Raw genomic sequence first — 22,611 nt, forward strand, 5'->3', positions numbered from 1 at the left:
CTTCTATACGTTTACATTCTTTGTTTGTATACTGTATTACATTATGCTTGAGGCAAGGAAAAGGCAATTTACACAGCCAAGAGTTGTTGGAAAAACAACAGAAATAGAGACACAGGTGCTTTATAAATGATTAATAAGGTTTAAAATCATCCATCTAGTCTTAACTCAATACAACGGATGTGGTCATCGCCTCACTTAGGAGTATTGTTTTACTAATTACACTTTGGGTTTTTTAACCCTCAAATTAGATGCAACACACATATTTAGGTATTTGAAAGTTTAAACATTTTCATTCATGCAGTGTCTTCCTCTACAATTAATGTCAGAAACTAAAGATATTTTGAACCCAGAAGGGCACTTACCTTCGGGTACAACAACAATGTTGTTTGAATGGAGGTATCTGGAAGAGAACAGAACATTTTCAAGGGCCGGCTGATAAGAGCAGGTGGCAAATATTCAAAGATGAAACTTGATCAAAGACAGCATACTGTATTTTTTCTTCATTTCTGCAAAGGTAACACTCATATGGCAAACTATGACTGACAGACATTACCCTGAGTTTTGATCACTCTACGTAAAACAGGACTCGCACTTCCAAGTTTTCCTGAATCAGATTTCCTCTTCTTTCATATTGAGATTAGATAAAAAAAATCACATTTGTTACCAGGCTGCTCTGTACATAATGCAACTACCATCATATATGGTTTCCAAGACAATGCCTTGTGGGAAGGAACCCAGGAAAGAGAATAGAGAGGCAGACAAGCAGAGACCTACGTCTTCACCTACTCCCAACTGGGCTAGTTTTTGTTTTGTTTCCAATGTCTGGCTTTTAACAAATCCAAGCATTTTAAAAAAGCTGTGAGCCTTAAAAAGCTGGGTGTAAAATCTGCTAAATAAATATACATTTTGGATCATAGAAGAATCACAATATGCACAGCAGTTGTTTCCCTAATACTCACTTTGTTGGCAAAGGTGTAAGATAAATATATAAATAAGTCATGTCAAACAGCTGTGTCATATGACTGAAACAAAGTAGCCTGAGGTGAGTGTGTTGATACATTCTCCCTGCTCTAAACCAGCCCAGGGTCAGTGGGCACCTAGAACCTTTTAGCTGTTTCCTCTCAGCAAGGATCCCTGTGGAATTCATTCTGTGACTGAGTAAAGCATGCCTCCTATTTAGTTCTCAGAAGTAGGTTTGAGAATGTGATGGAGAAGCTCATAGGGATACCATTCACAAGAAAAGCCTTCACATGGCCCTCTGGCACTTGGGAGACTGTGAAAAATCAGTCATGGAATCAGCCTTATCAGAGTCCTGAAAATTCATTTTAGACAATTTTTTCATACACCACAAGAGTCAGAAGTGCAAGAATCATCAGATTGTTTTATATTTTTACAGCATCTTCTCAGATTTATTTCAATATTTAAAAAATTCTAATGTCAACATTCATTGGCAAACTGTACAAATGGTGTTCTTGTTTATTATTTAAGTTTACATGTTTTACTTTATTCTATAAAAAGGATAATCATCAAGTGAAAGCATACTGACAAGCCCAGGCAAGTTGAGGCCAGGATATAGAAAGCTATTTTAGTTTTGTCCGAGCGTTTGCATGCGCCCCGTTCCATCTTACAATCTGTTTTTGAAGGTCCATTTACTTTCAAAAGCATTCTGCCTTCTGGCATGGGAGGCTGGTATTCAAGAAATACAAGCCCAAATAACTTGTGCGGTTCTTTGGATCCTGGTCTATATTTACCACCATAGGCTGGTAAAATTTTATATAGTGCTCTCTGGTGGTGAATATTTGCAGTTACTGCTATTCAGAAATAAATATGTGCTATTCTCTTCAAATTTAGATTTGCTAGATGTCTCAAGGTAGTTAGATGTTATTTACTGCTTGAAAATTGAACTTTTGTTCATTCAACATAGAAAAGGGGTGTGCAGGATAAGTAACCTGATGGAAGTATTGGATTGATTCTTGCTTCAGGAGAATTCAAACTTGAAGGTATTATGGTGGCAGAAGATGAGAAATTATGGCTTATAGTCAGAGTTCCAAGCTGAAGTTTTGTTTTTGTTCTTTAAAGGAATCTATATTAAAGATTCTAGACAGTGCTATGGAGTTTGAAAACAAGGGAGATTTTTCCCCATGTTAAAAATAGCCATCCTGGAAGTAGAAGGTACATTCACAAATTAAGGACCATGTGGTAACTCTGGATCAATTAGGCCAAACAAAATTCTCATATGTTCTTAATCAGGATCCCAAGAATTACATCAAGCATGCCAAAAGTTTTGAATGTGCTCAGTGGTGTGGTGCTGCTTTTTTTTTCTTCTTTCAAAAAAGGCTGTTAGCTGAAACTCATTGGAGTTTCAGAAACAAATTGATACTGCAGAGAGATCTGTTTTTCAAAAGATTACCAAATATAAGAGTGCAGCTGTTTAGGAAACACCAGTTCAAAGACCCAGTGAGCATGTGGAAATAGTCATGTCACTATTTAGATTTAGCCTCTGCATGTCCACTTTAAAACTTGGATATTTCTAAATACCATAATAGAAAGAGAAATAGTCACCAACAGAAAGATTATGTAAATCAGAATCTACGGCTCCATGATGTTAAATGTTTCTATTCATTTTGAGAGCTGTTTCCAAAACAACAAGAACTTTACATAATTTTAATTCCTAGAAGTCAGCATTAGTTTTTATTAACCCAGATGGGTCACAATACCAGTGATGCTAGGGAAACTTATTTGATGATCCAAAATCTGTGAGCCTACCATAAAGCAATGCAAATTATAGCTATAGCAAGGAGTTTCATCCTGCTGACAACTAGTGTGCCCTTTTTTTCATTGCTGCTCCTCAGTTAGGTTTTACTATCTGATACACATTAGCAAGATTACTATTATTATGATTCATCCTGCATGCAGATCCCAACCTTTTACTATCCAGCAAAAGACAGAGGAAAAAGGGTTAGGGGGCATGACATAATTAAGACAAGAATATTTAATGTGTATTAAACAAGCTCTCTCTGGTTTTCAGAGCTTCTAAAATTACCCTCCCTCCAAACCTTAATTTCAGGCAGGATTTTCTTATGGCCTCATCAGATAATCTTTTTTAAGTGCCTGGTGGCAAAACATGAAGCATATCACAAAAGCTGTACTTCAGCTTCATTATGAAATAGAATTCACCTCAGACAAGATGAGGCAAGATTAGTTCTTGAGTAAGCTACAGGCCATAGTGACCTGTAAGGCCTATTAGCTGCAGTGCAAATGCACAAACCAGGAAGGTGCAGCTTTCCAGGGGCAAGAAGAAAAAGCTCAAGTTTAGACTACACTCCTTGGTTATCTATGCCATGTGACCCAAAACATCTTTAGTTCTACACATGCCCGTGTCAGCACAGAGGACATAAAATGTGACCCGATACAGTCCTGGATACAATCACAATTCCAAACTGGCTATTTAAATTTGCAAATGTACATGTTCATGTTGCCATGCTTACTGGAATTGCTGCCAGGAAGCTGCAGCTGAAGGAATTCTTCATCAGCTAATGGTCGCATCACTGTAGGATGCTTCTTGTGTTGTATTTGTTCATAAATTGATTTTGGAGACATTGCTGAAAGGAGGTATATAAATTCCCCACTTTAAGGCTTTAGGCAATTTAAGGCTTTTCAGTCACAAAATATCTGTGGTGCATCAATAAAACTGCTATCATATTTGCAAAGCTAAGTAGGATCCAGTATAGTTTCTAATTGGACGGAGGACCATGTGTTGAGATTTCTGTATTGTAAGGAGTTGGACTCATTGACCCCCAGGGTCCCTTCCACCCTACAATTCTATGATTCTATAACAGTTTACATATGAAATGTGCAGTGGGATTGACTACATTAGGAATACACGTGGTGTTTACTAGTCTTTTCCGCCCCCTGGCAGTTGATGATATAATCCAGGTTTTAGGCTCCTTCCTTGAGAGGTAAGAGGCAGAAGGAGCTGTAGCTGGACTGTGGGATTGGCTGTTGGGTAAAGATGACAATCCAAAGAAGCAAACAGTCCAAGGAGATATAGAGCCTTGCAGTAAGAAACATTCACTATTTTCAAAATGTAAACTCATCAATGGCTGATAATTTAATGGAACCACCAAGTACAAAGGTGGCATGCCTATGAGTATTAGGCGCTAGCAACCGATAACAGATGTTTCTCCTAGATCACAGGTCAGCAAACTTTTTCAGCAGGCGGCCGGTCCACCGTCCCTCAGACCTTGGGGGGGGGGGGAATGGAGAAATTCCTATGCCCCACAAATAACCCAGAGATGCATTTTAAATAAAAGGACACATTCTACTCATGTAAAAACATGCTGATTCCCGGACTGTCCGTGGGCCAAATTTAGAATGCGATTGGGCCAGATCCAGCCCCCAAGCCTTAGTTTGCCTACCCATGTCCTAGATGCATTAGCCAAGCCAGAGTTGGAAGCAGAATACTGGATGAGATTAACTTTAGTCCAATATAGAAAGATAATCTACGTTCTTAGCCATTGCAAGCAGCACTCCTATTTGTGAACATACCCCTCTCTCCTACTCCAAAACATATTACAAATTTGCACTTGGAACTCCCTGGCTATTGAGATTAGGCAGGTGCCTTTGCTGGACTCTTTTTGGCACCTGCTTAAGACGTTTTTGTTTAGGCAAGCCTATCCAGACATGCAGAAGAAGAAGAAGAGTTTGGATTTGATATCCCGCCTTTCACTCCCTTTAAGGAGTCTCAAAGCGGCTAACATTCTCCTTTCCCTTCCTCCCCCACAACAAACACTCTGTGAGGTGAGTGGGGCTGAGAGACTTCAAAGAAGTGTGACTGGCCCAAGGTCACCCAGCAGCTGCATGTGGAGGAGCGGAGACGCGAACCCGGTTCCCCAGATTACGAGACTCTTAACCACTACACCACACTGTAGTTTACATGTAGCTTACAGTTCATTTTAATTCCCCTCTGAATGTTTTTAATACCTGTTTTTAATTGTCTTTTATTGGTAATATTAATGTTTTATCATTTTTTGTAAGTGACCTAGGGTTTCATTACAATCAATTAATTTTGTCAAATAGAACAAAACAAAAAATAAAAAATATTGCATTCCAGTAGATTTTACAAAAGCAATATTCAAAAATTAGTGTTCATTCTGGATACTTTTAACAAAAGAATGGGATTAAAATTCTACATTTATTATATTTCTATGAAAAGATAGACTTTTTCAGTTCTCTGAGCAAACAAACTAGGAGCTACAGCCTGAATGCAGAAATCTTTGGCATGGTGGTCCCTCCAAGCTGTCCCTTGAACCACTATCTTGAAGCATATGAAGAGACAGCACATGAGTGAAATTAGGTCATGGAAAGGCACTAGGACAAAACAGACTAGCTCTTTAACAAACCAGATTGTTCCAAAACGAATTGTAAGATATTTACCTATATAACTTCAGCACCCTACGTTCAAGAAACTCATTAAACTAAAGGGCAGAATATAAGGAACAAGACACCACACACTCACAGTTCCACAAGGTTTGGAAGCTTCTGGGCAAGGTTTTCCGGCTAAAAAAGAAAATTGTGAAGTTTTTGTTTAGTTTTTAAAGAAAGACTCGATATCTAACTGGCAAACCACTTTGCCAAATTCAAGATGGAACTAACATGAGGCTCTGAGTGTCAGAAATCCAAAACAGGGAACAACTGTTTTATGTGGCCCACCACCCCATCTGGCACTGATAATGAAACCTGGCTTAGAGCCTAGACTTGGATGACAGCGACTGTTGTCACTGGAAAGATGAAAGAATTTCAATATGCCAAGAAGGCCTGAAGATATCAAAACACAGAGGGTGGAGTAGCTTCCAAATTGGGCTCTAGAAGAATAGCAGACACCTTCTACACTAATCAATCATTGTGCCAAAATATTAACAAGTGTGATTAGCATCTTCCAAAACAAAATAAAAAAATTCCTTCCAGTAGCACCTTAAAGACCAACTGAGTTAGTTCTAGGTATGAGCTTTCGTGTGCATGCACACTTCTTCAGATACTGAAGAAGTGTGCATGCACACTTCTTCAGATACTGCATGCACACGAAAGCTCATACCTAGAACTAACTCAGTTGGTCTTTAAGGTGCTACTGGAAGGAATTTTTTTATTTTGTTTTGACCATGGCAGACCAACACGGCTACCTATCTGTAACTAGCATCTTCCAAGTTCAACATGTACTGATAATGCAGATAAACTCACATAGCATATACATTCTTTAGCATGTAATAACTTAGAAATGCCCACTGAATATTCAGGTGACTTTACAATAGCCTAAGGCAGAGTCCTATTAGCTACTCTAATGTTAAGTCAGTATGCCAATATTTTTCAATTACTATAATGCATTCTCCAGACAGCCAGAAGTCTTCTAAATATGGAGGTCTTCTAAAGCAACATTTTATAAGAGATCATGTTACAGCAGCCATGTCATGCAACTTCCACATGAAGTGCATGATGTTAGTTTTGTCTTACACAACTCTGCAGGGGTCCTATTTCACAAACAGATTGCCAGTGTATTACTGGCAGTCAGATATTTTCTTTACTGTGGTGCTGAAGCTTGATTCCAGGATAATATTTTGAAGGTCTTGAAAGCTCACTTTCACTGAGAAAGGCAGCACGTCCAATATGTGTGCCTCTCATGCCCCAATTTATACATGACAGTTTGCGGCTTTTTCTAACGTAGTGGTTTTCAAGCAAAAAAAGGTCAGACTTGAAGTGGCTCTACATTATACCAAATTTAGCTTTTATGTTCAACTAGGGTAGGACTGCCCATTTCAACACTCAGATTGCCATCCTTCCTTTGGCCAGCATTTCCCTGCTGTTTTCAAACACAGCATATGCAGTATAGTTCTTAGCCAGAAGCAGTCTCATAATTCTTCTGCTTGTTTTCCATGCCATGCTGCAAAAATCTTGAGTTGTGGTTTCCACCTACTGGGGAATTAACGCTAAAACACACTGATTTCCCTCCTAAGCAATTTTGGTAGCCTTAGCAGCACCTGGTGTCCTTGTTATTAGGTTCCATTTTTTAAACATACATTCATAAATAGATAAATACAATCATGTAAGTGTAGAAGATAAAACAAAAACTAGCTCAGTTACTTTACCAGCACTTGTATAAATTGTATAAGCAACCAAGTCTGAATAAATTCTAATGAACTCTTTAATGTGTTCACCAGCCTAATAAACAATATTCACTAGCTATTCTAAGAAACCTAAGAATCTTGCCTATTTATTCCTACAATGCTTCAGGATGTCCCTGGTTAATATTTCACCTCTTCCATGAACATAGTAGTTATCCTTATGTAGATAACAATCTGCCATACAAGCATAACAGTGTTGAAACCAACAAAAACATTACATTTGTAGTACAATTTCTGCTCCTGCAACAGAACTTCCCCTTCCTTTCCTAATCTTGCAACTTCACCCAATCTACTCTGGAGGGTTTGGGAAATTTGCAATCTGATTAGGGACATATGATGAAGTGGAAGGAGTAGAGGTTCAGTTCATTGGATTCAACCCATAATTTACAAGGCTGTTGTAATAATTAACAAAAAATAACTCCCTATGAGCTGGGGAGAAGGAAAGCACCCCACAGCAAAAAGAAATAAAATATGCTGGCAGAAATATACATTTTTTTTAATTCCAGGCTCTTCTTTTTAACTTTTCAAAAAGAAAATTTGGCATGCTTCCCAAAGTTTTTCCTCTTTTAAATGTTTTCCAACACATCATATTGACTGGTATGAAGAAGTACCAGAAACAAAGGAATAAACTGAAATGTCAGGGGGTATTTTATACCCCATATGCTTTTCATGCATACAAGATGAAAACTGTAGGAATTAAGTAGCTGAAATTTGATGACTTGGTTACTACTGTGCAAGTGAGAAGTCCTAGAAGAATTTAGTTATATCGGCAGTGAAAAACACATACAGTGTAGGATTGTGCCCCAGCACTGGCCAAAATGATTAAGAGCACCTGGTAAAAATGGCAGCATTCTCTGAGTGTAGGATCTCCCACCCAGGGGACATTTAAGAATGTCAGCTTCTACCTAGTCTGAAGTGGTCTGGTCCATACATAGGCCTCCAACCACTTCAGTGAGAGCATGGCAAGGGCAATACAGAAAACATTTCCTTATTCCAACGTCAGGTCCCTAATGTGTTATTGGCCAAGCGCAAATACTGTCGCCCATATCAATGAATGGCTATCATTTACATACGGTACAGTATATTGAAAAAATTAAGGTACACTCAAGGACAATGTCCTCCACATAGACCCTAAGCATCAACAAATATTTTGCTAGTTGTACATTTTAAAAAGTCATACCAAGGTAGTCAATGAATTTCTTTTCATATAGAGTCTCTCCAAGTATTGCAGTCCTTCATCCTTCAGCAATTCTAAAGGGAAGTGATGGAGATTTCGGTAATTTAAGAATAAGTTCTTGTGCTTTTCTAGCTTTGCCTCCAATATTGTTTTACAGAGTTCTGATGCCATGACAGGTTTTGTCCCAGCCACCATGTTAGAACTCTACACATCACAGAAGTTCATTTCTAAAAGGGAAAGCAAAAGACAAGTAGTGTTTTAATAAGGCTCTTACTTGGTTTTCCCATAGCACTATTTTTCTGAAACATGCTTGTTTATTTTAAACATTCCTACATCCCTCTGTATTTCAAAAGACAGGTAACAAAAGTAGAAACCAAATAAATATGAAATCGAAGGAATTGTGTGTGTGTGGGAAAACAAAATACAGCACTAAGATCTGAAATCTAAAGCCATGTATATCTATCTACCTTTAGGGAAAACAGATATCTGACTAGTTAGCAAGAAGCACTTTTCAATCAATGAACTATTAGTATTTGACATCAACATAAATTCTTTTGCCTAGGAAAGTAATGAATGGCTGGAAACAGACAAGACTTTTTGAATATTCCTGAAGATGGTTTAGGGGATGCACTCTTTATGTGTACCTAAACAAGGCACACTTAATTTGTTTCACTGTTGCCTCTGGGCAAATAAGTTGTGCAGATTTTCCAATACTATTCAAAAGCCTGTTTATTAGCAGAGAAAGTGGGGTAAGCATACACATCATGAACAGTAATTACCTTCAGTTCTTTCAAGACAGGTAAAAGCTGTCTTCAGACTATATTATACCACACAAGCAAAAAAGCTAATACAAGTAGAGTTATGGCACAGGAGATTTTATATTAAGGCTTCAAACTCCCAAAATATATTTATCTGAATGATCTTGTGCATTTCAGGAGTACTAGGATTTAAATCAGTCAAAAAACCAGCATGGACTCCTTTTCCTAAGACAGATATGGAGAACTTCTACAGATGGCAGCCCTAACTGCAAGACTCTCCTAAATCAGAAGGAAAAGCAGGAGGGAAAGGGTCTGAAGGGTACCAAGGAACATCATTGCATAACAAGGAAGAAGAAATGGTGATAAGACTGGCTGAAGCCTTTCTGTCAATCTAGACAATGTTTCTTCTTGATAAATTCTGGGGCATTTATTTATTTGCAGATATCAATGCAAGCCTAAAACAACTCAAAAAGGGAAGCTTGCATGGTAGGCAACCTCTGAATAGTGCCTATCATCTATAGTTGAGCGAACCCCATTACTAGGCTAGGCTAGGCCCCACTCCAGGCAGAGGAAAAACGTCTACATGAAAGTCACAAGATGAATGCATATGTGTGTCACACTTTGCATATGTGGCATGACACTAACACTGGTCACAGCTTCTGTTTCAACCTAGATGCATCTGCCTGTTCACTAATAAAGGGCACACTTTGTGTGTATATGTATAGGATTCAATTCTCTGCATCTTCAGGTGATGTCAGTCAAGAGTAAAGTGGAATAGCTAACTGCTGCCCTCCAGATGTTGTGAACTACAGCTTCCATCATCTCTGACTACTGGAGATGCTGGCTGAAGACAGTTCAAAGTACAAAATATCTGTAGGACTTGGCACAATGGTGGCTATCCCTGCTGTATACAGAGATCCTGAAGCAGAAGGACAAACTTTCAGACATAATACTGTATAAAGCAGCTTCATTTGTTCCATGACATGTGGAAATCCCACCTGAGGACTATCATAAGATATTCATAAACCAGGAAATAACACTGGACATAATTCAAGCAGAAGGAGTACATTTCACCCTACTAGGATACTCTACCATTGGTCTGAAGGTGGCCATATTTGAACAAAGAAGTTTCAGAAGGCAGCTCCAGTGTGAATCTGAAGAACAACAATTATTCAGGAAGTTCAACTCTATTCATTTTTGTCTGCAGAGTCAATAGTTTCCTTTCCTCCTTCCCACTATAAATATTAACTCAGCATTGCTAAGGTGATTATTTTTGCCAATCAATAATGCTGTAAAAGTCGTCATGCTTATTCTGCATAAATTCTAGCTTGGGTCCAATTGTCTCTACCTGCACCGCTTGCATATAACTTCTCTCTGAAATTTATAGTTCTTCCGCCCCCCCACACGCAGCTGCCAACCAAGGATTTAACATTTAACACATCTACTGAAGTGGACTTCTGCCCACAAACGCTTATGCCACAATAAGATGTCACAAGACTTCTTCCCATTTTTTAATGTAACAGAATAACACGCCAGCCCCTCTGGAAATATTAGGGTTCCCATTTTTATTTGCTGCAAGCCGCCGCGACATGTCCCGATAAGAAGCAAATAAATTAATAATAATAATAATAATAATAATAATAATAATAATATTTTTTCGAGGGGCGGGGGGCTGAGGGAGAAAACACAATAATGTGAATGAAGGGGAGCCTGGAAGGAAAGGGAGCTTATGTTCTAAATGCGGTTTAATCACCGTCAAAGAGAGACCGTTGTTGGGGGACGGGGATGGGTGGCTAGGTGGGAAGAAAGCCCATAATTCCCCCTCACACGTCTCCATGGCAACAACGCCTTTGTCCCGACAGCGGGAGGCAGAGAAGGGAGAAGCAAAAGCCGTCTCTTCTTCACTCCTCACTTCGCTGGCTATGCCGCTGGGAAAGGGAGGGCAGCGAGGGGGCGTCGCAACTCACCTGCGTTTCTAAGCTGAGGGGGGCCCAAAATAGGAAGCGCCCTCACTCAGCACAACACGGGGAGAGAAGGGGCGGGGCAGATGGGGGAGGGGGAAACACCAACTAACATCAACATCCGGTTAACGAACGGGAGGAGCGGGGGAAAGAAGAGTGAGTGGGGGGAGAACGCTGATTGGAAGCTGGAAGGGGCGGGCTCAGAAAGTCGCGCGAGAGCTTACTCGCGCGGCTCTTCCGCTCCGTGTCTTCATGAATAAATCGGGCGGCGCTCTCGAATCGGGCACGGGCGAGAGACGGGCGCATGCGTGGCCTTGCCCTCTCCTTCTCCATAGGTCCCATACCTAGCTTGTCCTGCTGGCATTGTCCCTGAGCGCTTCCCGCCTTTTTTGAGAGACTTGAGAGCGCGTGCGTGCGGGGCCACGCCCATAACCGCTCTTTTCCCTCAGCAAGCGCGGCCTCCCCTTTCTCTTGAGGGGAAGACTTGGCTATGGATACGCGGTACGCCATTAAAGCACATCCCTGCTGCCCCTTCACTAGTTAGTTTAGGGTTGCTGGGAATTGTAGCCCAGATTTTTCGGATGGGGAGGGAAATGTCCCTCCCATATGCTTTAAAATTTCAAACTCCGCAAATAACAGATATATGGTGTGTATGCAAGCCTCAGGTGTGTTGCCACTGTGGGAGATTTTGCCTTCTTTTCCTCACCTGTTTTAAGGTCCTTGTTTTTCACGGCTGGACTTTCAATATATATATTCGGGGTGGGGATGGAAATTGCCCAACAATTAAAGAGAAATTTAAGAGGAAAATCCTCTGAAAAACTAAAAATATTTTTGCTGATACATTTCTGCCAGTTCTTGCGTAAGCAAGGAAGATCTGCACCTCTGACTGAATAAGGAACAGGAAACTGCAAATAAGGAACTCGAGCCACAATTTCCTTAAAATTTGACAAGTCTTTCTTTCAAGACAAGCCTGGGATTCATGTGTATACATATGATAAATGTATACCATGAAATATAATATTTTAAGCCAGAAGGTTGTCAGTTGCACCCTGAATTCCCTTTCATTCTCATCTAGAGTACCTAGTAGCTAGGTTGCTGAAATGTGAAATTAAGATTTTCCTTATTGTTTTTATATCATCATAGCTCCACAGGACTGCCTCACCATCCATTCCCAATTAGCTGCCCACAGGACAGTTACACTGGATTTATTGTGCTATATACACTCACATAAACTACATGTAAGGTTGAGTAGCAGGAAATTTGATCTTGCAAGTACCAAGTGGATGACGAGTTATTTCTGTTTGGTTTAGTACCTGGAGTGAAGCCATAATGCAACTTCATGCTAAGCATGCCATCATCTTCCCCGGTCTCTCTGTTTATTCTTAAGAACCAGGAGAACTGCATAAACCTTCTCAGCTTAAACCTCAACTGCAGCTTAAACCTTCTCATTGAGAATTATAGAATTGTAGAGTTGAAAGGGACCAAAAGGGTCATCTAGTCCAACCCCCTGCAATGAAGGAATCTTTTACCTAACATGGGGCTGAAACCCATGACCCTGAGTTTTAAGAGTTTCATGCTCTACCACCTGAACTGTTTCCATATTTATCTGGGTCCTGCAATAAAATTTAATCATTTTAAATAATGAAACTAATACAGTGGTACCTTGGTTCTCAAACTTAATCCATTCTGGAAGTCTGTTTCAAAACCAAAGCGTTCCAAAACCAAGGTGCACTGTTCCATAGAAAGCATGTAATGCAAAACATAAAAAAGTTTGAAAACCTACTTCCGGTTTTTCATCGTTTGGGTTCCAAGTTGTTTGTGAACTAAGCTATTCAAAAACCAAGGTACCACTGTAATTACTTTGATTTCTAGCTCATGTAAATGTTCAACTAATTGTGTAAATGATGTTCACTGATTTTACTAGAATTGAACCTATTTGTATCTAAGACAGGTAAATTTCAGGTTTGGAATGGAGAAAGCTTGAGAAAAGTTCCAATGATTTTCTGAAATTTGTAATAAACTATTTTGTAGTAATTACTTACTGTATTGTTCTGAAAAGGAGAAATAGATAAAATAAGTGAAATAAGATTTGCCTTCTGTTCTACAGATGCAGATGATTAAAAATACATTACCACAACATGTAGTTTCAGAGTTGAATCCTAATATGCTAGGTCACTAGGAAAGAACAGGGCTAATGCCAAATATTTTTTCTGAAATACCATATGAAGTTTTCCATTATCTCATCTACTATTTTAAAATACACCTTGTAATACTTGCCTTTGCTTTTCCCTGAAGTTACTATGCAATTCAAGAGTGTCAGGATGGTGAAGTTTTTACTTCACAGCTCTTGTTAAATAACTTTTACCAAGACTTTTAAAATAGGGTTTACACAATAGGGTTCGTGTGTGTGTGTGTGTGTGTGTGTTTTCTCCCTTCCATCTCAAGACAAATTGTATATCAGTAAAGTAGAATGGCTCAAAACCCCAGAACAGTTGCTTGAAATTTATTCTTTGAGCTAGAAATAAAGTACCCAATTCCTTTTTTCTTATACATTTTTGTACAGTAACACGTAATACTGTAGTTTTACATTTGGATAGAAGCCCTATATAACAGAAGAGCAAGTGCCTCTTTATTTTAATTTAATACAGTAATGCCTAGATTATCTTGTTAAAATTTTTTTGTTGATGCAGCAGTGCTTAACTGAGTGTTAGGAACAGTGAACTGTCAATGTTGTTTACACTGACCAGTTTTAAAGTCACTTTCTGTGTTTTGAACAGTACTCTACACTGAAAAGCAGATGGCGCTGTTGCATATCTATTGTCCAACATCCAATTTGAAGAGGTAGAACACCATAGTTATATATATATATATATAGTATAATGAACTAGGTGGCGTAACTAGATGTAATTAGGGTTGTGTGTGTGTGTTCATCAGGAGCAGGGGTCAGCAACCTTTTTCAGCCGTGGGCCGGTCCACCGTCCCTCAGACCATGTGGTGGGCCAGACTATATTTTGGAAAAAAAATATGAACAAATTCCTATGCCCCACAAATAACCCAGAGATGCATTTTAAATAAAAGCACACATTCTACTCATGTAAAAACACCAGGCAGGCCCCACAAATAACCCAGAGATGCATTTTAAATAAAAGGACACATTTTGAAATTTATGCTGATTCCTGGACTGTCTGCGGGCCGGATTGAGAAGGCGATTGGGCTGCATTTGGCCTACGGACCTTAAGTTGCCTACCCCTGATCAAGAGTCATAGAGGCTCCTGAATTTGGTTGAGATTATAATGCTAGGAAATTCTCCCACAATTGCTACTTGCCCTATGGAGGGAAACATACAGATGTTGTATGGATGCCTGTCCATGGAAGACTCTGGTTAGATCAGGAACAGCTTCAAGCCCTGACTGTCCTTTAAAAGCAGGCCAGTTATACACAGTATGAAAAGTGAGTGATAAGATTTCCAAAGAGGAATATGCCTGGCCTCTTGGTGGCATATAATGTAACATTGATAAACTTCTACCTGGATTTCTCCAACTACTGTACACTGCTTCTGATTTTTCCACAATTCCAAAGTTCTCGAAGAAGTACTGTACATTTGAAAACTTACTCATAAATAAGAATATTTTAAACAATGCCCATTTCATACAAACTCACGACAGAGACAGTTGAAAAACAGGAAATTGGAGTTCAGTTTTCTGTGTTATGCATATACATAGTTACACTTTTAAAATAGGGTGTCAAAACCGTGCTCCAGTTCAGGCCTTTCCTGAGAACAAACCCCATGGATTTGATTGAATACTGTACTGTGAATAAACTTGCATAGGACGGCACTGCAAGTGTGTGCTTCCAGCTACACTTGTGTTGTGGTATGAAAATAATCCAAGCTTGGCATGCCTGAAAGGACAACCACTGTCAAACTTTATACTAACACTTCTCCCCAGTACAAAAAAAAGTATCCAAGACATTTCCATTTTGTTTACAGCATTTACATAAATGATATTCAGTTGGAATCTCTTGGGGAGCAAAGTGTACTTCAGTATAAACCTTTAAAGGCCAAAATGTAAAACAGAAGGTGGAGACGGGCAGCCTTGTTAGGAATTGTTTCGCTCTCTGCAGGCCACTGCTGAACAATTTCAAGGTTGTGTGCTTTTCTAAGTATGCAGATGTCTGCATGTCACATAACAGATATTGTAAAGACCTTTATTTAGCTACCTTTCCTGCCACAGTCAGCAGCAAGTGCAACAGAGCTTTAAGGAAAAACAATATTTTAAAAGTGTTCTTCAGAACGGTCTCCTGTAGCTACAATAATTACCCAGTCCAGGTGTGATTTTCAACAGTAGTCTTCAACCTTGATTAATCCCAACCATGTGACATAGGACCCAGATTATTTTCTGCTTATGTCCATTTTTCTCCTTTTATGTCTGACGTAAGGGACAACTGCATATTCCTGCATTTGCAGATGATTCTCAGGGTCCCTTCTAACTCAATGATTCTATGATATCCAGATGCAAAGGAGGACAACAGAGTGCCTTCACCTTTTACATTGTGTAGGGGCAGCTTCCCATACAGAGGGAGAAAAGATGAACCTTCCAATATCCAATTTGCCACAAATCTGAAATACATATGCTAATTTGCAATTCTACACTTCCATGTTGTTGTTTTAAGCTGTACAACAAAAAGAAAGTGGTGGTGATGCTAGCCAAGGTCTTAGTTACCCACTTGTGGATCCCGACCTACTATGAGTCTAAGAAAGAACTTAGTTATGTTTAATAGAGGAGTGGATGTGAAGAGATGGACACACTTTTTCATATGTAGTGGGAATGTGACGTGATAGTATGGTTCTGGTCAAAGTTTTTAAGGAATGTGAGACATTAATTGGACAAACTATAGCAAGATGCACATTTAGATCTGCTGTCTATTTTTGATGGAAATAGATCATACAAAGAACAATTAACATTTTAAGCATGTCTTCAGATAGCAAGAAACTGAAAAAGCAGGACTGGCATATCTACTGAATGGTGGCATCAACAAATCTGGAATATAGCCTTATCGGGAAAACTAAACAAATATGGGCAACAAAAACTCAAGCAGAGCCAAGCACCTTTTTTGCAACATTGTAGGATTTTATTTGACTTTATAAATAAACAAAAGTGATGGTTAGATTCATTCCCCATCCATACATGAAAATCTCTGGAGGAATACTTCAGGATAATTCTTGTTTTATTTTGCTTTGAACTTATGTTCTCCAACACAGCAGTGTAACAATGTGCTTCTACCTTTACTGTGTCTGTTATAGAAATAGAGAGAGAGAGAGGTTTTTTAACAAACAAACAACTGTTGGATCTACCCCTCACCCACCATTTCCAGTTTTCTAGTTAGTTTTTGTGAAGCAAAACACTTATATAAACTGCATTTGAATATTATTTATCCACATAATGGTATAAAAATGAATAATTAACAAGTGGAGAAGCCCTCTCTGCTGGGGCACTTGCTATGGCTATATGAGGTCCCAGCTGTGAGAGCCATACTGGGAAAGAAATTTACCAGAAGCCATGAAAAGCTAGATTGGAGATTCATTGAGCGGATTAGACTGTAAATTTGATTCGGTCCAACATAAATCCTTATATAACATCCCTGCATAGAATATATTAAAATGACAATTTCATTTTTAGTGGCCCCAATCCAAAAAAGTCATGTGCAAGAAAGTGTGATGTGCAAATAACTAAAGTCTGGCACAGCAGATGGAAAGGCTCATTCCTATTTACAATACAAAAGAGAATGGACAGTAAAGCACATGCAACATACATGCAGATTTGATGGTTCCTGGCTGTGCTTGTGCCATGGGAGCCAATGAAACATATGACTGTGGCACTACAGTCCTATTTTGAGGACTGGGCTGCCAGCTTGTTATTAAATGGGATACTCTGTGTACATGTACTTTTGGAAATGTGTTAATTGTCCTTGCTTGGATCTTTGTGATGCTAAATTAACCTGGGACCTTTAGAGAAGCTCTGGGACAACAGGTGCAAGTTCCTTAAATGAAATGGCCCCAAGGACAAGGTCCAAACATAGTACTTATTTCACACCAATCCGCAAACTAAAGAGAATAACTAAACTATCTTGTTTAATCAGCATTTTATTTATTTAAATAATTTATATCCCTCCTCTCATAAAAAGGTCAAGGCAACATTAAACAGCGGACTGCAGAATCAAAGAGATCCTGGTGAACTGCTGCCATCCCTGTTTCTGCATACTTGCTGTAGGAGTGGAATACCAAGTGCCAGTATTGCATAGGGTGTCGAACTTCAGAATGAGTAAATCTAGGCTGAAATCTCCACTTGGTAAGTTACTGGGTGTAGGACACCCAAGCTTGTTGGGTGTCCTAGACCCAGTAACTCTCAGCTTAACCTGCTTCACAGAGTTGTGTCAATTAGGGGTGTGTCATTTATGTCATCCTGAGCTCTTTGAAGAAACAGAAAGGTAAACGTGTAATAAGTAATGATGGTATATCATAGTGTTGCACAGTTGGCTGAGTTGTGAGCCTGAATCTTGACTAATTTCAGGATGAATACTGGCTGTTCTCTAAGAAGGAATCACTTCCACTCCTCTGCTTAAAAACAAATCCGGACTACCGGTATTTTCAATGGCTTAAACAGCTGGCACTTTCAGACCTCTGCTTTTAACTTTTTGGACCCTGTTCTCTTCTTTTGGACACTGCTCTCTGTATAAATGCTGATGGAGTCACTGGCCACAAAAACATTGTTGTTTAAGGACTCCAGCCCTGAAGAGGCAGAGACATACTGGCTCCAGGCTGAGAGACAGAGATCTGACAGAGAGGTGCATAGTTAGCATTTAATACTGTATATGTAAGACATTAACTTGCTCAATTTGCTTAACAACAGAGCTGGCACGGGAACATTTTGCATATAGGTAAGTTACACCTTAATAGAGATTGCTTTGCTGAGCTGAAACAGTTTTGTAAAATGATATGAGTGAATAATTCAACAGAGCTGCAGAACTGAACTGTGGAATGCCATTGAACTCCCAAGGTTATACAAATGATAATATTTAAGCACACTGTTACTGAAATTCCCCTCTCCACTCCTCATTTAAAATAGGACATTCTCTGATTGCTTCCAGATGAACTGTTTATTAAGCAGTTATCTTGATTTGTTTACACAAAGGGTTTTCTTTTTTTGGTGGGGGGAGTAGATGATGGCAACTATTTACTGAGTAGTCACTGTTATTTGTTTACAGAGAGTTGATATATCATTGCATCAAGCAGTTCTTATGACACACTTTCTGGGCACTCCCCCCTCTCTTGCCTTATTGCAAAGAGCCTAGGGTTGCAGAAAAGCGGGTTTGTTGTGAAAGAGTTACAAATCAAATTTAATGTCACCACCCGAATTTGCTGGTGACTGAATGCCACTCAAAAATAGTAACAGCCTGGACACTCCCTTTACACCAGCTGCTTTATTTACTTGTGTAAACAACTAGCTAGTTTAGTTGGTTGCATCTCATCCCAAATCTTGTCCCTGATTAGGAAATTAGTTCTGGATTTCTTCAAGTGAAAGTTAATAGTCCTTCGAAATAAGTGTTGGATCAATCCATCAACCTCTGGTGGATGATTTAGAAGGATTGGTTCTGGCATCACTTTTGCTGTGTGTGTGTGCCAGTATCCATACTCAGCAGTTACATCTCAACGCAGCTCCTTCCTTGGAATTGTCTTCGGGGTTGAAGGTACACACAGTAGGCAATAAACACTCATGGACGCCATAAAGATTCAGTCAAGTATAGAGGTTTACTTGACAGGCATAAAAACATATTGGTAGCAAATATATACAGACATTCACCACTGCCATGGTCAAGGCATGCTTAGAGTCCAACAAGGGTCCAAGCCTCTCTCTCTGCTCTCACCGCAAGATGCAAGCCAAAGACTCACAACAAATTACACAAGTTACACAGAACCATTATTATCAGTACTTCCTGTCACATTGCACATGTCCATAGAACAGTTCCCACAGAAAACATCCTTGCATAGACAAAACAGTCTCAGCCTTCTGCTGCTTCTTGAAACTTCTCTGTTCTTCTCTGTTTCTGAAACAAATGATTCTCACACAGAGAGAATATCCAACAAGAAGAACTGACATCAACCACAGCACTCTTCATCTTTGTTCACCCAAACATAATGGATGTCCTTGGGCTTAATTGTTTCCCCACTATCCCTCCCCTGCTGAAGGACATACCTATTTACAATTTAAGGTACATCTACCTATGCCAAAATCCAATACACCCTTTGTTTCTTTGTGGTGGTTGTTGTATTCAGTTATCAGCTTCTTCGCTAATTCATGGAGATGCTCCAAGGTCACATTCTATTTATTTGTTTGGTGCACCCACAGGTTGGTAGGTAGGGATGGGGAATAAATTCAATTTAGTTCACATTCCAAGACAAATCTGGTAATTTGCACTTTCCAAAACAAAATGAGAACCAAAATGCATCCATCCTCAAAATTGGCACTTCTCTGAGTTTTGCAATGCAGTTTTTCCGCCAAGTAATATGTACAAAAATGCACAGACTAGGATAAAATATACATAAAAAAGCAAATGTTAATATACAAAAGTGCAGTGTGTTTAGGGAAATTGCTTTATAAAGATGCCTATCACGAGAAATTTGCACTAAAATGCTTATGAATTTTCATGAGGACTTTTCTTTTTTAATGCAAACGTGTGGAAATGTGGAGAACTGAACTTAAAACTGGAAAATTGAGAAACTGAAATTGACAGATTCATCCATCACTGTTGGTAGAACACACAAGCAGCTGTTCTTAGATTTTCTTTTCATCTATTAAGTCAAAAAACAAAAAAAACACTTAAATTTTGGGATGAGAAAGTGCACAGCAAACACTCAAAAAGGAACTTTGGTGCTTCAGTGGAAAATGAGGGCAAGCTAGAACTGGAACAAGAAACACCCAGTCAGCTGTATCCTTATTTGGTCCTCTCATCTTTTATGCTGTCATTCCTAACAACAGGGCTGACAACTAACAAAAGGATATTTACTTGGTTAGTCTGCTGCCTTATTTGAATTTAAATGAAGCTACATACCACGATAACTTTCATAAAGGTGCCTTCTTGAGATACTGTAATCTTTAGCCATGTGATGCCGTAGCAGTACTGAAGATGAGCAGTTCTGGATTTGGCCAGAGCCTGGATGCGAGGCCTCCTGGGAAGCCTGCATACTCTGCTGCAAGCTTCATGGAGAAATGTCACAACTGAAGCTTGTGGGAGGAGGGTACTGCACTAAACACTGGTATTTGTCAGGAAACTACAGGATTGATCTGGATTATGGCTAATGTGGTGTGAATGTGTCTTAAAAAATTAGCAGTGGGAGTGCACTGGATGCAGAATAAGCAGTAATGTGAACATATCCTGAGCTACAATGGTGCAGGGCAGGGGGATGTAATTGCCTTGAAGTTTTCTGAATATTTAGCTTTACAACTATTAGTTACTGCGTTCCTTTCTAAACCTTGTGACAAAAGAGAGTGTGAAGCTCACAAGGCAGTTTGCCCAAAGCAGAGTAAACTCTCTTGCCCATGAAGCCTTTTTAAGTATTACAGCTGTCCCTGGAACTCCTTGTCAAAGTTTGTTGTTCTGCAGCTAGCATGCCTATTTTTATATTCCCCTCCTGGGCTCACATCCTAAAATCTCTGCAACATGCTGAAGTCTATGGGGATTATTAGTGGCATATGTATTTTCAGGGTAAGAACTCCCATGGACATGGAATAGGAGAACTCTGATAAACTTTCAGATAAGTCATTCTGATTTTTCAAACTAAATACCCCCCTCCAGTTTCCTTTCTATTACTTTGTTTAAAAGAAATTGGAGGGAGAGGGAAAGGAATTGGTTTATCATGTCATTTTATGGCCTAACATTAGGGTTATGCTGCCCCAACCAAATTTTGGTTGATTAGAGTGCTGATTAAAAGTCCAGAATTATTGGTTAATTCTTTCTTAGTGGAAGCCAAGGATAGTAAGAAATCTTATGTTTCCAAATAAGAGACACCCATCAGAACTTGGGGAAGCACTTTCTCTCCACCACCACCCTGCCTCTTAGAAAGAGAGTGCTAAGAAAAGTAGCTGTGTGTATGTGTGTGAGAGAGAAATGTCTGAAGCATTTTTGCCAGAAAAAGGCAAACAGCAAGCTGTGGACTGGTTGAAAGCACCCTTGAGGGTGCAAGTGCTCTCTCTGGATAACTGATAGAGCAGGTGTCACCAAAGTTGCACCTGTAGGCACAACAGTGCATTTGAGATTTCCCCCAGCTGCCCACAAAGCTGCAGCCCACAAAACTGGAAGGAAGAGACCAGAGGGAGTGGCACCCACGGTACTTACTTAAAAATCCAAATGCGCTCACAGGTCTAAAGAGGTTGGTGAGCCCAAGACATAGAAAATTTGCTGCCTTGTAGAGGTGCTTCTTTGTTCTAAAAAGAACTCTGATGGATCAGACCAAAGTTAGTCCCAGCAGCATCTTTCCAACAATGGCCAGCCAGATGCCTCCAGGAAATACACCAGCAGGCCTTGAAAGCAACAGCCCCCTGTTGCTCCCCAATGGCAGGAAGGGCAAGGCATACTACCTCTGAATATGGAGGTTCTTTATAGATTCCCATGACATATATACAGGCATTGATAGATAAAAGTTGGGGCCATCACCCCAGTCTTATGGCAGCAAGTTCCACAAATTATTATTTATACAAGTGTTCTTATATACTAATGTAAAATATATATGTACTTATAGGGAGTGGGTAGCGCTGTGGTCTAAACCACTGAGCCTCTTGGGCTTGTTGATCAGAAGGTCGGCGGTTCAAATCCCCACAACGGAGTGAGTTCCTGTTGCTTTGCCCCAGCTTCTGCCAACCTAACAGTTTGAAAGCACACCTGTGCAAGTAGATAAATAGGTACTACTGCAGCAGGAAGGTAAACAGTATTTCTGTGCTCTCTGGCTTCCATCACGGTGTTCTGTCGCACCAGAAGCGGTTTAGTCATGCTGGCCACATGACCTGGACAAACGCCGACTCCATCAGCCTGAAGCAAGATGAGCGCCGCATCCCATAGTTGCCTTTGACTGGACTTAACCATCCGGGTCCTTTACCTTTACCTTTACCTTTTTACCTTTACTTATATACTGCATTTCAGCATACAACAGAATTTTGAAATATATATTAACACAAATCAAAGATGTGTTTTGTGAAGAAGTACACTTTCATTGTATGTTTCCAAGTAAAGCAAGTTATACAAAAAATGCTGTAAGTTTGCCCACATTCAGAGGAAGCCACACTGGGATAGTATTGCTCATGAAACTTCTACAGACTTGGGAAGTGGGGCCACCCAGAAACATAATTAGCAGAACATCAACAAATACCTTTAACATGATAGTGGTAGCTTTTCAAGTCCCTTCTGTGATACCATCATTTCCACAGATTTTCCACCAGTTTAAAGCTTGTCTATAAGGACTGCTGTTTTTCAGCAGCTCAGAAAGGGCT

The 22,611-nt window shown here is 39.6% G+C and overlaps 1 protein-coding gene and 1 long non-coding RNA gene across 8 annotated transcripts in view; one reads left to right on the forward strand and one right to left on the reverse strand.

The window, feature by feature from the left end:
- LRRC28 (leucine rich repeat containing 28) overlaps positions 1-11,221 on the reverse strand; it is a 50,286-nt gene extending 39,065 nt beyond the window's left edge. For 2 of the 6 annotated variants that reach the window (XM_081839189.1, XM_081839190.1), the window contains exons 1-4: positions 11,078-11,221; positions 8,356-8,579; positions 5,519-5,559; positions 363-400 (exon numbers count right to left, since the gene is read on the reverse strand). In XM_081839189.1, the coding sequence (XP_081695315.1) occupies positions 363-400; positions 5,519-5,559; positions 8,356-8,547 (271 nt within the window). In that variant the 5' untranslated portion in view covers positions 8,548-8,579; positions 11,078-11,221. Of the gene's footprint in view, positions 1-362; positions 401-5,518; positions 5,560-8,355; positions 8,580-10,863; positions 11,020-11,077 lie in introns of those variants that run through there. The other 4 variants (XM_081839192.1, XM_081839191.1, XM_081839187.1 and 1 more) reach the window with 3 other exon arrangements.
- A 54-nt stretch (positions 11,222-11,275) lies between these two features.
- LOC309328941 lies at positions 11,276-22,323 on the forward strand. Of its 2 annotated transcripts, XR_014150927.1 has the most exons (3): positions 11,304-11,572; positions 13,849-13,912; positions 17,641-22,323. It is a non-coding gene; the product is annotated as an uncharacterized lncRNA (long non-coding RNA). The 2 variants fall into 2 exon arrangements; XR_014150926.1 differs by lacking the exon at positions 13,849-13,912 and having other exon boundaries at positions 11,276-11,572.
- The last annotated feature ends 288 nt before the right edge of the window (positions 22,324-22,611 follow it).

The sequence above is a fragment of the Podarcis erhardii genome (assembly GCF_964252035.2).
Source record: "Podarcis erhardii genome assembly, chromosome: 14".
NCBI lineage: Eukaryota > Metazoa > Chordata > Lepidosauria > Squamata > Lacertidae > Podarcis > Podarcis erhardii.